The 14988-nt window shown below is 41.0% G+C and overlaps 1 protein-coding gene across 1 annotated transcript in view; it reads right to left on the bottom strand.

Annotated features, from left to right (window-relative positions):
- Positions 1 to 376: 376 nt before the first annotated feature.
- Positions 377 to 14988, bottom strand: part of LOC101862081 — a gene marked incomplete at its 3' end in the record, with an annotated part of 26605 nt that continues 11993 nt past the window's right edge. Inside the window, 7 exon segments of the mRNA XM_035973269.1 lie at positions 377 to 540; positions 1866 to 2012; positions 3270 to 3452; positions 6463 to 6528; positions 9555 to 9693; positions 12015 to 12193; positions 14531 to 14687. Of these exon segments, the coding sequence (XP_035829162.1) occupies positions 377 to 540; positions 1866 to 2012; positions 3270 to 3452; positions 6463 to 6528; positions 9555 to 9693; positions 12015 to 12193; positions 14531 to 14687 (1035 nt within the window).

The raw sequence follows: 14988 nt of genomic DNA, 5'->3' as shown, positions 1-14988 counted from the left end.
GTAAAGAGGCAAAGCATAAAATGGTTTGGCCACCTGTTACGTATGTCACCTGGCCAGCCAGCCTCGAGAGCCTACAACACCAAGCACTCAGGCTATAAAGGAAGAGCAAGGCCACGCAAATAGTGGATTGGGGGTGTCAAGGAAACCCTGAGAAAACATATCACAACTGAAAGAGCTGCGGAGCTGGCCTACCATAGAAAACTGCGTCTCTCTTCGACACTTAACGGCAACAGAGGATGAAAAAGTAAAGTACGTAAAATAAACGATTAAAAAACAAATTTTTTTAACATGAACTCCCCCCCCCCCCCAAAGAAAACAACCAAAAACAACAAACCCAACAAAAACAAAAAAAACAAACAAAGACAGGGGAACTCACCTGAGGCGTAGTGTTGTCTTGGACTGAGAGAACCATAACCCGAACGACAAAACCACGGAGCGTTCCATTCCTCTCCATCTCGGGCGGACATCTGAAGGACAGCGTCATTTCGTCGGCATTGTAGTTGTCTCCCCGTACAGAGACGAGCTGGACTTGTCCCGGGGCTGAACAATAGAAAGTGACAACATTTAGGTCACGACACGGTGGAATCAGGCGCTCGTCAATTTTTGGCCATGTGGAGTTATTAGTATCATCTGAAAGCTGATTTATTTGCCTTGCTTCCAATGAAATAAATATAGATTTATCAGGAATAGAACTCAAGATATTTGTGATTGAAGGAAGTGAGGTCTCGCCTTGTTTCAGTGGTGAAATTAGCGAGAAAATGGGCGTCAAAGTTTGGTCATTCCAACAGCTAAAGAGTGTTTGAAAACTTTAAAATGGCATATTTTGTGCCTTTAAATTAATGTATTTCAGTAAAATTCCCAAGGAAACGTGTTCTTATATAGACATTTTAAAGAGGTTAAGCCAAAAAAAGAATTCGGCAAAAATGTACAAACTGACGGAAAGATGCGTTTCTCTAGATTTAGTGTTTTTTTACGAGCGCCCGATTTCACCACGCTGCCTCACATTTTCGATAAAAAGTGAATACAAATTAATCATTAAGGCTACAAACTGTAATGATTTTAAAAGTTTGAGATCTCTTGATTTTGTATTGTTCAGTTCTAAAACTCAGTTAATGTTGTATTGTTCAGTTCCAAAACTCAGTTAATGGCTACCTCAAAGTATACATAAAAATAAAATCAAATGATTTATATATATCAGCTACACATAATACAAAATATCCTGATGCAGACAATACATATACCGGTAACTAAGGTTGAAAAGCTGAATTTTCAGACAGAGTAACCCACGAAGAAGAGAAAGAGGAGTCAGAAGGACGATATATAGATCTTTTACAGGAAAGAATGATAGAACAATAATATGTCATTTATACAGAGCTCAACCCCGATTAAAGTAATAATAATAAATGACATTTATATAGCGCTCAACCACGATAAAAGTACACAGGCTCTGAGTGCTTTACAATACAATACAATGTACAACAGAAACATACAACGTTGTGTTGTGTTCTGACTAAAAGAAAATTACTCGAAATATTCATCTTAATTTCAAAACAGAAACGACTTCAGCTGACATTTGAATGAATCAAAAGGCTCTGAGTGCTTAACACTTTGCGGTCACTTGGCGCGACAATGCAGCGGTGAAAATAATCCGTTCCAGTCACCTGGCGCAGTTCTGCGTCAGGCCTGAGATGTCCGTTGCAGTCACTCTCCTGGCTGGGTGACCAGATGGGGTATTTTGTACTGCTGGCTGTGTTACTGCAAAGTGTTAAAGAAGAAGTAAAACCACACCCAAAAAAACCTGGGAACCACCCACTACGGTTGACCGACACCAAAGAGGATGTTGTGGGAAAGAAGAAGATGCGTACGTAAGCTGGGCATTCGGACGTCCACCCAGGGGCGGAACTGTGGGCCGGTCAGGTTTTCTGCGTTTTGTCGAGGTATCACAGCCATCACAGTCACCCGGTAGTCCCAGCCTGCTTGGAGGTTGGTCTTAAGGTAAGTCCTGTTGTCCTCTGAAATATACAAGGTGTGAGTAGGTAGGTAGATAGATAGATAGATAGATAGATAGATAGATAGATAGATAGAGAGATAGACAGATAGACAAAAATAGAGAGATAGATAGACAGAGATAGACAGATGGATAGATAGATAGATAGATAGATAGAGAGATAGACAGATAGACAGATAGACAGATAGATAGATAGATAGATAGATAGATAGATAGATAGATAGATAGATAGATAGATAGATAGACAGATAGATAGACAGACAGACAGACAGACAGACAGACAGACAGACAGACAGACAGACAGACAGACAGACAGACAGACAGATATATAGACAGACAGACAGACAGACAGACAGACAGACAGACAGATATATAGACAGACAGACAGACAGACAGACAGACAGACAGACAGACAGACAGGTAGACATCAGCCACTAGATGAGTCCGGTCGGCCTCTGAAATACACGAGCCGAATAGAGGAAGGCAAATAGATAGAGAGAGAGGGAGAGACACACAGAAAGAGAGAAAGACAGGCAGACAGACAGAAACAAAGACAGAGAGAAAAGAAAGGAGAGATAAGTGAAAGGAGGAAAGAATGAGTGAAAAAAACGTATAGACGGAAGACAGAAACGAGAATCTGGATCAACACGACACAGCAAAGTAAACCCTTCACAAAATAACATCAAGAGGTTAGCCCAGGATAGGGAAAGGTGGAACCTGTTTGTTTGTGGCCTTTAACCTGATCCAGGATATCAGAAATGAAAGAGCTGCGGAGCTGGCCTACCCCAGAAAACTGCATCTCCCTTGGATGCTCAACCGCAACAGAGGATGATAATAATAATAATAATAATAAAAATAATAATAATAATAATAATAGATATCATTTGTATAGTGCAAATCCCCGCTCAACCGCAAGCTCTATGCGCTACACAATCTATACTATTACCCCAGCAGACCTGAGAGCATTCTGAAACAATCTCAACTTCGTGGGAAACATACAGTGCAAGCAGCCATTTATAGGCGCTAAAACACTAACATACTGACAAGATTTTTCGCTAACCATTAGGCCACGTCCAGTAGCGTAACCATTAGGCCACGTCCAGTAGCGTAACCATTAGGCCACGTCCAGTAGCGTAACCATTAGGCCACGTCCAGTAGCGTAACCATTAGGCCACCGACAGATGAAAAAGTAAAAGTAAAGTAAGTATCCTGATCCAGTGCGAGAAAGGTAATGATGATGAAACCTTTCCCACAGACCCACCATTGAGGATAATGACTTTTTCCTGTCGGAACACTCCGGAAGGAAGTTCTTTCTTCAGGATGTCGAGGTGAGTGAAGTAGGGGCCGGTGTACACGCCCGGGGTCCAGCTGACATTTATGTGAACCTGGTTAGCATCAAGGTCACGGATAGGGTCCACTTCCAACGACGTGTATTGGCGAGGGGCTGGAAAAAAGGATGGCATAAGATAAGATAAGATGAGATAAACTAAGATCAGATAAAATAAGATAAGATGACTAAGAAAAGATAAGATAAGGTAAACTAAGATACGGTAAAATAAAATAAACTTAGATAAGATAAGATAAACTAAGAAAAGATCAGATAAGATAAGATACACTAAGATAAGATACACTAAGATAAGATAGACTAAGATAAGATAAACTAAGATAAGATAGGATAAGATAATATAAGATAACATACATCTTTATTGTCCAGAGCCTGGCACATTGGCTTCCTGTTTCACCAGGTACATGCACACACGCACACACACACAGTCAAACACACACACACACACACACACACACACACACACACACACACACAAACACACATGTACACACACACAAACATGCACATACACACATACACACACACACACAAACATGCACATATACACACAAACATGCACATACACACACACACACACACACACACACAGACACACACACACACGCACACACCCAAACATGCACATACACACACACACACACACACACACACACACACACACACACACAGGTGCATAATATAAATAAACAGTAATAAAGAAGTTAATAGAACAATAATAATCTTAAGCTAGATACATACTCAAAATTCTGATTTGATTGATTGATTGATTGGGGTAGATGTTTTACGGCACTATCGACACAATTTTGGTCATCAAAATTCTGACTGTAACTCAATGTTATTCTGATGCATGCTCTAAGACCATAAGAACACTTGTAACAAGATGGTTAAGATGGAAGAATTTTGAAGGATGATGGTAGAAATGTCCTTCTGTATTTTCTTTGTTACAGACCAGAAGCCTAGGTCTTTTACTTCTGACTGATATTTCTATTTGAGGGAACAAGGGATGTTTGTTGTCTAAAAGGATGGATTTAATTTTTTTTAGTTAAGCTGTAATGTACAATTCATCCAAGTAGGGGAATGTAGATGTTAAAATTCTGAATGCTTTCCGAATGTAAAAAAAATAAAATAGTAGAGGGTTTTACGGTGCTCGCAACTGCATAAGGTCATATGAGCGCCAAGGGGTGGGTGTCAACAGAGAAGTCTTTACAGGGAATCAGACTTAGACTGCTTACCTCTCTAGCTTCAACAGCACAAGGTCTGCTTCCACTATCAAGGCACCCGGGAAATAGCAGGTCACAAGAGTGTGACAAACATACAAAAGAAGTAGAGGAATGACAATAGTAAGGATTAGGAAAGAAAAAGCAGCAGTTCCCCGTTGTAGATCAGGCGCAGTTATGAGCGTGACATGATGAATCAGCCCATTTATAATTCTACTGTGCTTGAACGAGAAATGTCCCCCCTCTGGGAATGACCTAAAGACACTACAGTCAGTGGCACTGCTCCGGGGGGTAGCTTTCCGCATTATTAATTGGTTTAACTTTTCTTTACCCTGTTGTCTTGTGTTCGCGGCCCATGCTGTTACACATATGTGAGGCATCGTGGTGAAACCAAGCATTCGTCAAAATAATGAAATCAAAGAAACTGCCATTTTTCTGTCCAATTGGTCATTTTTATTGAAGAATTTATGTTTTTTTGCCTCAATACCTTGAAGACTTTGCTGCTTCATCATAGTCATTGGCGATGTTTACCACCCAGTTTCTTTGAATTTTCCCCAAAATATGATGAAAAAATACATTTCTGGGTGGGTTTTACTGAAAAATGTTGATTCAAGGCAAGAAAAAATGTAAATTTGCAGTTTCCAAAGACTCTCAGGCTATGGAAGTTACCAAACTTTGGCAGCCATTTTCTCGCTAATTTTACCTCTGAAACCAGGAGACCCCCCTCCTTCAATCGCAAATATTTCGACTTGTATTCATGACATCTGTTGGACTGTGTTTCTTAGACATACGCTAAAGTGTGGTATTGAGGAAAATATGTTTTAGGTGTGTGCTAAGAATAAATAACTGTGGGAGAGAACAAGCCAAAGGCCAGTAAAGGAAGACATACAGGTGAAGAAATGGAAATGGATTAAACACACCCAGAGGAGACCCCCGACAAGCCTCATCAGGCAGACTTTAACGTGGAACCCAATAGGAAAACATAAGAAGGGAAGACAAAAGATGACATGGAAGCGAGTGGTACTAGCGGAAATTTAAAAAGCGGGGACATCATGGAAACAGCTAGAAAAGGATGCTCAGGACAGGCTTTGCTGGAGAAATGTTGTTGATGGCCTACGCTCCACTGGGAGTTAAAAAGGGCAAGAGAGAGAGAGAGAGAGAGAGAGTGCAAAGAATAAATGAAGCAAGCAAGAGGGAAATAGTTAAGAGGTAAGACCACTTAAGGAAAATCCATATCCAACAAAGTCCAGTGTCAGTTTTGAGCTGAGGAGTGCTGCAAAAACACCCTGAAAAAGTGTCCAAATGCAGCGGAAACCGGCGCTCGCCAATTTTGGGGTATAGGTATCGTTTGAAGAGTTTGTTTATTTATCTTGCATCTGATAAAAAAATACCCATTTATCTACAATAAAAGTCGAGATATTTGTGATTGAAGGAAGTGGGGGTCCCCTGGCATCACAGGAAAATTTAGCGAGAAAATGGCCGCCACAGTGATTTACTCGTACAAAGCTGTAGTGTTATTGGCAACGTTTTTGTGTTTTTGGTCAAAGCTTTTCAATAAAGTTCACACACATTTTACTTATCATTATTTTGAAATATTCTCCTCCGTAGATGCACGGGTCATTGTCACACATTGGTGGATAAACTATTACTATCATGATCTTCCTCTTTTTTTTGTTCCTATTTACTCTTTTCTTTACTTCTTGAATTCTATAAAAATCTTTTGATCTCCTCCTCTCCTTGTTGTTGTTGTTGTTGTTTGTTGTTTGTTGTTGTTGTTGTTGTTGTTGTTGTTAATGTTTTCCTCCTCCTCCTCCCCCCCTCCCCCTCCCCCTCCCCCTCCTCCTCCCTCTCTTCCTCTGGTGACAATTTTCCCAGAACAATGAACTCACTTCCAATCTTGGTCACAAAAGGCAGCCTTGCTTCTATGCCCTCAGCATTGTTCTTGATAGCGCTGACTGTAGAGGAAAAAACACACATCATATTTACTGACAAATGGAGTTTACTGACAAAGAGAGCAACAATTTTGGTGGTTCTGATGCTGTGAATGGAACACTAACATGAGAGTAAGTGTCAGAAAAAAAAGAGTTTCATTCAGAGAAAAGGAGGATAGACAGATGGATGGATGGATGGATGGATGGATGGATGGATAGATGGATGGATGGATGGATGGATGGATGGATGGATGGATGGATGGATAGATGGATGGATGGATGGACGGATGGAAGGAAGGATGGATGGATGGATGAACGAACGAATGGATGGATGGATGGATGAATGGATGGATGGATGGAAGGATGGATGGAAGGATGGATGGAAGGATGGATGAATAGATGGATGGATGGATGAATGGATAAATGGATGGATGGACGAATGGATGGATGGATGGATGAATGGATGAATGAATTGATGGAGGGATAAAAATTGTTTCAGTACAGGTATTATGATATAATCTTCCCTGTGGAACTTTGCTTTCTTCATTACAGAGCCATTGTAATACATTGGCCTTCTGTTTTCCAATCAGAACATTTGATTTCTAACTTCTACATCCACTTGACATCACCTCTAATGTACTCACTGGTTACACCCTCTCTTACCTTAAAATAAGATAAGATAAGATAAGATCAGATAAGATCAGATAAGACTTCTTATCCCAGAGGGAAATTTTTCTTAGCAGTACTGGACCGTAAAAACACATGCAGGTATACATAATAATTTTAATTATATATATTACTCTTATTATAATTCAATATGAAAAGAAAAGTAAAGCTGACAAAATGTACATAATATCAGATTAAATGCATCATTCAACCACATGCAGGAATTTAATTACAAGACCTTTAGATTTATATAGATGCATACTCGAAAGAGCAATACACATTAATGCTTATTCTAACAATAGCCTTATGCTAGATGGTATAAAACCTCTTTTATTCTGTCTTTCTTTGTTTTTAGAGGTACATATCTGCCGCTGCGCGTTCTGACAATTTGCGTGCAAAGGGGGTGTGATTGGTCGTTTATAATGCTCTTTATCTTTTTCCTATACTTGTGTTATACATTTCATCAGTTCTAGTAAAATCATATCTAGAGATCTTGCTGGCTTCCTTAATGGTTCTGTCAAATTTTTCTTTATCTTTCACCCTACAATTCCCAGCCCAGCAGCAAATACAAAATAATAGCATGCTTTCAATCATAGAATGGAATAAAAGGGACAAAATCTTATTATCAACACGGAAACTTCTTCATTTCCTTAAAAGAAACATTCTTGGATTTACTTTTTTATGCACAAGAGCAGCGTGGGGATGCCAGTCAAGTTTGTGGTCGATTGTTACACCAAGATACTTGTAAGAGCTTACCACCTCCACCTCTTCATCTTTAATAAATAGTGGTTGCAATTGGTCTTTTTTTACTCTAAAGTCTATTATCAATTCCTTTGTCTTTTCTACATTTAGTAAAAGGAAGAGTTATTGCGTGTTTTAGTAAAGTTTGCCAAAGTGTATTTGAATGAATCATTCAACAGATACCATGGAATAGGAAATTGAAAAAATATTCAGAATTTCGCATTTAATACTTTTTAACGGCTGGCTAATAATAATAATAATAATAAATAGCATTTGTATAGCGCATATCCCCGCTCAACAGCAGGCTCTATGTGCTTTACACTATATTATTACCCCAGCAGACCATAGAACACTCCGAAACATTCTCAGCTTCCTGGGAAGCATACAGTGCAAGCAGTTGATTAAGCGCTCAAACACTAACAAACTGACAAGATCTTTCGCTGTCTATAGCCGGGTACCCATTCCCACCTGGGTGAAGTGAGGAAACTTCGTGTAAAGTGCATTTCCCAAGGACACAACGTCGGGCCCCTGACGGGATTCGAACCCACGACCTTACGGTTGCGAGTCTGAGAGCCTAACCACTAGGCCACCGACGCTAATGATACACTCATAATGATCTATCTGTTCTCCTCACTCTTAACTCTTTCACTACCAGGGGTTTTTCTCCGCACCTGGACCTGGCGATGACCAGACGACAAGGACATGTGGTTTCATGAGGGAGGCATAGCGCTGCCAAGAGCGAAATGCTCGCAGCTAAAGGGATTTGAAAAAAACAACAACATCCTCATCAGGACCGATATTTATCAGTGACATACTTTCTGATTCTGCCTCCCTCAGATAAATTAAACATTTTTAGTTCAATTCTCCATATTATTAGCTGCTTGTAGGGGGCCTATTATATTACATATGAAAATAAAGGGGAAATAATGACACATCTCAACATGTTGCTAAAAAAGAAAATTCTGCAGCATAAGATTTCAATTTCAATTATTGCAAAAAATGTAGGATTGGTTTTGAAGCAGAAAGTGGAGAACCGTTAAACACGGCGCGTGTTCAGGCAATGCGAGTAACACTAACCAGGAAACATAGCTCAGGGGACTCTCGTGGCCTTGAGGTTAAGGTGTTCGCCTCTCATTCAAAGGTCCCAGGTTCGAATCCAGAGAGCGGCGGAAAAATTTTCTTTTCTAAAATTGTCTGCTTTCACCTCCTTTCCTGCTCTCTAGCAATGTACTGTCGTCTGCTTTCGTCTCCACTTTCTGCCCCCCCCCCCCCTGCCCCCTCCTCTGGGCTTCTGACTCTTTCTGCAGCCTTTCTACTGCTACTCCTTGGCTCCTCCTTACTGCTGTCTTTCAGCCACACCCCTGATCTTCTAGTAGGAAAGATCTACATCTCGCCTTCTCGGACAAGGGTGAAAAATCTCGGAGGTCCCATGAGCAAGGTGCGCACATTAAAGATCCCTTGGTGGTCTAAAATCGATAAAAGTAGGCTTCGGCCACCACCTGAGTAAAATTCAAAATGTCCTACCAACTGAAAAAGTTCAATGTGTCCCGTGCGCTCATATGACCTTATGCAGTTGCGAGCGCCGTAAAACACTTACCAAAAAAAAAAAACCCAGCTCGCGGAAGTGAAAGAGTTCAACTTACCCGTCAGAGTCAGGTTCCTGTATGGAGGGATGTTGTACATTGCTCCGGAGATTATCTTAGCCGGGTTGTTCAGGTCTTCCTGAGTTAAGCTCGATGCAGTTTCTGATGAGCTTGGACAGTTGGTCCTCAATTCTGGTTTCTGAAAAAGTAATAATAATAAACTAATAATAATAATAGTAATAATAATGATAAAAATAAAAATAATAATAATAATAATAATAATAATAATAGATATCATTTGTATAGCGCAAATCCCAGCTCAACAGCAAGACCTACGTGCTTCACAATCTATACTATTACCCCAGCAGACCTGAAACAACCTCAACTTCCTGGGAAGCATACAGTGCAAGCAGCCATTTATAGGCGCTAAAGCACTAACATACTGACAAGATCTTTCGCTGTCTATGGCCGGGTACCCATTCCCACCTGGGTGAAGTGAGGGAAATTCGTGTAAAGTGCCTTTCCCAAGGACACAACGTCGGGCCCGCGGCTCGAACCCCCGAACCCGCAACCTCACGATTACGAGTCCGGGAGCCTAACCACTAGGCCAACGACGCCACGGTCTAATAAAAGTCTAATTAATTGAGATCAATCTTCTTAAAATGTGACTAAGACGTGCTGGAATTAGGAAGTCATCATTTTTGGGGCATGTATTGGTATTATTGGTATCCTCTTTAAGTCTGTTCGTTTATCTTTCTTTCGATGAAAATAAAAAACCATTTGTGAGGCATTATGGTGAAATCAGGCAGTCATCAAAATAATGATTGAAGAAACATATTTTTCTTCCATTTTGAAAATCTTATCAATTTTTTGTTTTTCGGGCAAAACACCTTTAATGTCCATATAAAACACATTTTCACTTGAATTTTACTGAAAAAACATTTGGAAAAGGCAGAGAATAGGCCTATGTATTTTTTCAGGTCTCAAGGACTCTCAGTCTCTTAAAGTTACCAAACTTTGGAGGCCATTTTCTAACTAATTTTACCACTGAAACAAGGCAACTTCAACTGCTTCAATCTCAAATATCTCAACTTCTATTCAAGACAGATAGATATTTTTTCATTGAAAGCAAGACAAATGAATAAGCTTCCAGATGATGGAAGGACTTCCGTAATGAGCGACCACTATGAGACAGAGCAGAATTGAGGGCTTGGGGTAGGGGTAGGGGTAGGGGTAGGGGTAAGGGTAGGGTTAGGGGTAAGGTTGGGGGTAGGGTTAGGGTTAGGTCTAGGCCTCTTCTTTATAATTGTGTTTGATGGGGTGGTCGCTCGTTATGGAAGTCCTTCCCAGATGATACCACTAACTGGACCAGACCAGACCATCAATGATTTATTTATAGAGGCACCAGCCATCCATGTCCAGGTGCTGTTTTAGCCACCACTAACTGGACAGGCCCAAAAATTGATGAGCGCCTGATTCCACCGCATTGTGACACATTTATCTTGAATAATAGTCAAGATATTTACAACAGAACGAGATTAGAGTCACCTGGTATTAGAAGTAAAATTATTAGTGAGAAAATGGATGCCTGAATTTGGAAATTTCCATATCTTGAGAGAGTCCGTGGAAACTGAACATTTGCATGTGTTGTGCCTTTAATCAACATTTTTCAGTAAAATCCACACAGAAATAAATTGTTTTTAAAAGGGCATAAAAGGTGTTGAGCCAAGAAAAACAAATTCAATAAAAATTTTCACACCAGCAGGAAAATGCTAGTTTCTTCCATTTCATTCTTTTGACGAGCGCCTGATTTCACCACGTTGCCTCCCCATCGGGCCTGGCGCAGAGGTGCATCAGTTGACCAGAACGGAAAATTTTCACCGGCACATTATTGCACCAAGTGACTGCAAGGCGTTATTTTATATTTTTATTATAGTTGAGGTTTTTACGGCGCTCACCACCGCATAAGGTCATATGAGCGCCAAGGGGTGGGTGTCAACAGAGAAGTCTTTACAGGGAATCAGACTTAGAATGCTCACCTCTCTAGCTTCAACAGCACAAGGTCTGCTTTGACTATCAAGGCACAAGAGATTGACAAACATACAAAAGAAGCAGAGGAAAATGACAATAGTAAGGATCAGGAAAGAAAAAGCAGCAGTTCCCTGTTGTAGATCAGGCACAGTTATGAGCGTGACATTGATGAATCAGCCCATTTACAATTCTACTGTGCTTGAACGGGAAATGTCCCCCCTTTGGGAATGGCCTAAAGACACTACAGTCAGTGGCACCGCCCCGGGGGTCTAAAGACACTACAGTCAGTGGCACCGCCCCGGGGGGTCTAAAAACACTACAGTCAGTGGCACCGCCCCGGGGGGTCTAAAGACACTACAGTCAGTGGCACCGCCCCGGGGGGTCTAAAGACACTACAGTCAGTGGCACCGCCCCGGGGTGTCTAAAGACACTACAGTCAGTGGCACCGCCCCGGAGGGTGCAAAGTGTTAATAGCAACGAATCACTGACCTGAGTACAGCCGGCACAGAGGAAGTAACGTCTCTTCAGACACAGGTCGTCGCTGTTGTACACTCGCAGGACGTAGCCGATGACCTCACCGGTCCCTGAGGTGGGAGGGGGCAGCCATGACACGCTGATGTCTGAGCTCGTCACATCGGTGGCTGTCAGGCTCTGTACTGGGTCCGACACTGACCATGATAATGATCATCAAATGACAATGTGTGACAAGGGTAATAACAATAACAATGACATTTTTTTTACAGTAGAAGGTTTTACGGCGCTCGCAACAGCATAAGGTCATATGAGCGCCAAGGAGTGAGTGTCAACAGAGAATTTTTTACAGGGAATCAGACTTATTCTGCTCACCTCTCTAGCTTCAATAGCAAAAGGTCTGCTTCGACTATCAAGGCACCCCAAAAATAGCACTCAGGTCACAAGAGAGTGACAAACATTCAAAAAAAGTAGAGAAAAAATGACAATAGTAAGGATTAGGAAAGAAAAAGCAGCAGTTCCCTGTTGTAGATCAGGCACAGTTATGAGCGTGACATGAATCAGCCCATTCACAATTCTACTGTGCTTGAAGGAGAAATGTCCCCCCTTTAGGAATGGCCTAAAGACACTACAGTCAGTTTTTAAAGTAGAGGTTTTGCGGCACTCGCAACTGCATAAGGTCATATGAGCGCCAGAAGATTAGAGGTGTTACAAGAGAGTAACAAACACAAAAAAGAAGGAGCGGAGATAAAGACGATAGACGTTTGATAGGAAAGAAGAAGCAAACCACACCAGAGCACCCGCCAACCACCCACTAGTAAGGTTTTACAGTGCTCACAACTAATTGACTAACTGCATAAGGTCATATGAGCGCCAAGAGGTGGATGTCAATGTCAACAGAGAAGTCCAAACGGGGAATCAAGCTTACTCTGCTCACCTCTCTAGCCTCAACAGCATAAAGTCTGCTTCAACTATCAAGGCACCCCAAAAAAAGCAGTTCACAAGAGAGTGACAAACGTACAGAAGAAGTAGAGGAAAATGACGATAGTAAGGATGACGAAAGAAAAAGCAGCAGTCCCCCGTAAGTTGTTCGGGCACAGCATGAGCATCACATTGACAAATCAGCCCTTTTACAATTCTACTGTACATAAGAACATGTTAATGCACTCACGCATACACACAACAAGGAAGGACAGAATTAGTATGTGTTGATACACCTCCGCTCCATAACATTCTCTCTTCTCTCTCTATCTCTGTCTGTCTGTTTGTCCGTCTGTCTGTGTCTCTCTATCCCCCCCCTCTCTCTCTCTCTCTCTCTCTCTCTCTCTCTCTCTCTCTCTCTCTCTCTCTCTCTCTCTCTCTCTCTCCCTCTCTCTCTCTCTCTCTCTCTCTATCTCTCTCTCTCTCTCTCTGGATCAATCAACAAATCAACAACATAAAAATGGTTAAAAATTAATAACCAACGAAGCAATCACTCACTCTCTCTCTCTGTTTGGATCAATCAAACGACCCACAGTTATTCCAACATTAACCAACTCAGCAATGACCAACCACTTAAACAATGAGTCAAAACAACAATCAAATCAGATATACGAGTCACGACGCAGTGGAATCAGGCGCTCGTCAATTTTTGGGGAAATGGCATTTTTTGGTATTATCCTTAAAATTTTATATTTGTCTGTCTTTTGCTAAATAAAACAACAAACAAATTATCCACCTTTCTTGAATAGAAGTTGAATTCTTTTGGATTGATGGAGGTGAGGGTCACCTGTTTTCAGAGGTTAAAAAAAGAGAGAAAACGGCCGCCAAAGTTTGACGACTTTAAAAGCTTGAGAGTCCTTGGAAACTTTAATGTACGTTTATTTCTTCCTATTAATCAACGTTCTTCATCAAAGGCCAGAGTGAAAATAATTTTTTAATGGATAAAAGGTGTTGAGCCAAAAATGAAAATTCGCCAAAAGTGTCTTTACGCGAAGAAAAATGGTTTTCTTCGATTTCATTATTTTGGCGAGTGCCTGATTTCACAACGCTACCTGACATATCATATACATGAGAAGCATCTTGGTGGAATCAGGCGCTCGTCAAAATAATGAAATCGAAGAAACAGGCATTTTTCCTCCAGCTTGGCATTTTCTATCAAATTTCTGTTTTTTGGCTCAAGACCTTTTATGTTCATTTAAAAACACATTTCTGTGAGGATTTGACTAATAAACATTGATTAAAGGCACAAAAAATGTAAATGTTCAGTTTCCAAGGACTCTCAGTCTAAGGAAGTTACAAAACTTTGGGGGCCGTTTTCTGGTAAATGTTATCTCTGAAACCAGACGACCCTGACCTCCTTCCATCACAAGTACATGTAACATTTCCACTTCTATTCAACATAGATGTATATTTGTTTTCCCCGAAAGGAAGTCAAATGAACAAGCTTTAAAATTAGGCCTTTACAATAACTCCACATGCCCAAAAATTAACGAGCGTCTGATTCCACCGCGTCATGACACATATATAGGTACATAATATATACAAGTCCCAACCTGTACATTGCTTGGTATTCGGGTACTGATACCATCCCAGCAGACAGATGCACTTGTAGTCGGCAGAGCAAATCTGTCCGTAGGCAACGCACTCGTATTGAGAGCAGGTATCACCGAGCTCTTTCTCTGCTCTTTGTGAGGACACTGCTGCTTGGATCTAGGGATGATAAAATTGGGGCAAAACGGGAGGGGGGTGTGGGGGAGTGGGGGGAGGAGGTGTGAATAAACGAATCAGTTTTTATGTATGGTCTTGTGTATGTTTATAGTATAATATAATAGTAATATGTATGTGTGAGTGCGTGAGTGCATGTGTGTGCATATTATATTATTATGTGTGTTTGTGCGTGTGTGTGCAAGTGTGTGTTCATGTGAGTGTGTGTGTGTATGTATGTGTATGTTTGTGTATGTGTGTGTATGAGCACGCGTGAGTATATATATGTGCGCGTGCGTGTGTGTGT

This window comes from Aplysia californica, unplaced genomic scaffold (genome assembly GCF_000002075.1).
Source record: "Aplysia californica isolate F4 #8 unplaced genomic scaffold, AplCal3.0 scaffold01091, whole genome shotgun sequence".
Lineage (NCBI taxonomy): Eukaryota > Metazoa > Mollusca > Gastropoda > Aplysiida > Aplysiidae > Aplysia > Aplysia californica.
This window is presented reverse-complemented; position numbering and strand designations above follow the sequence as displayed.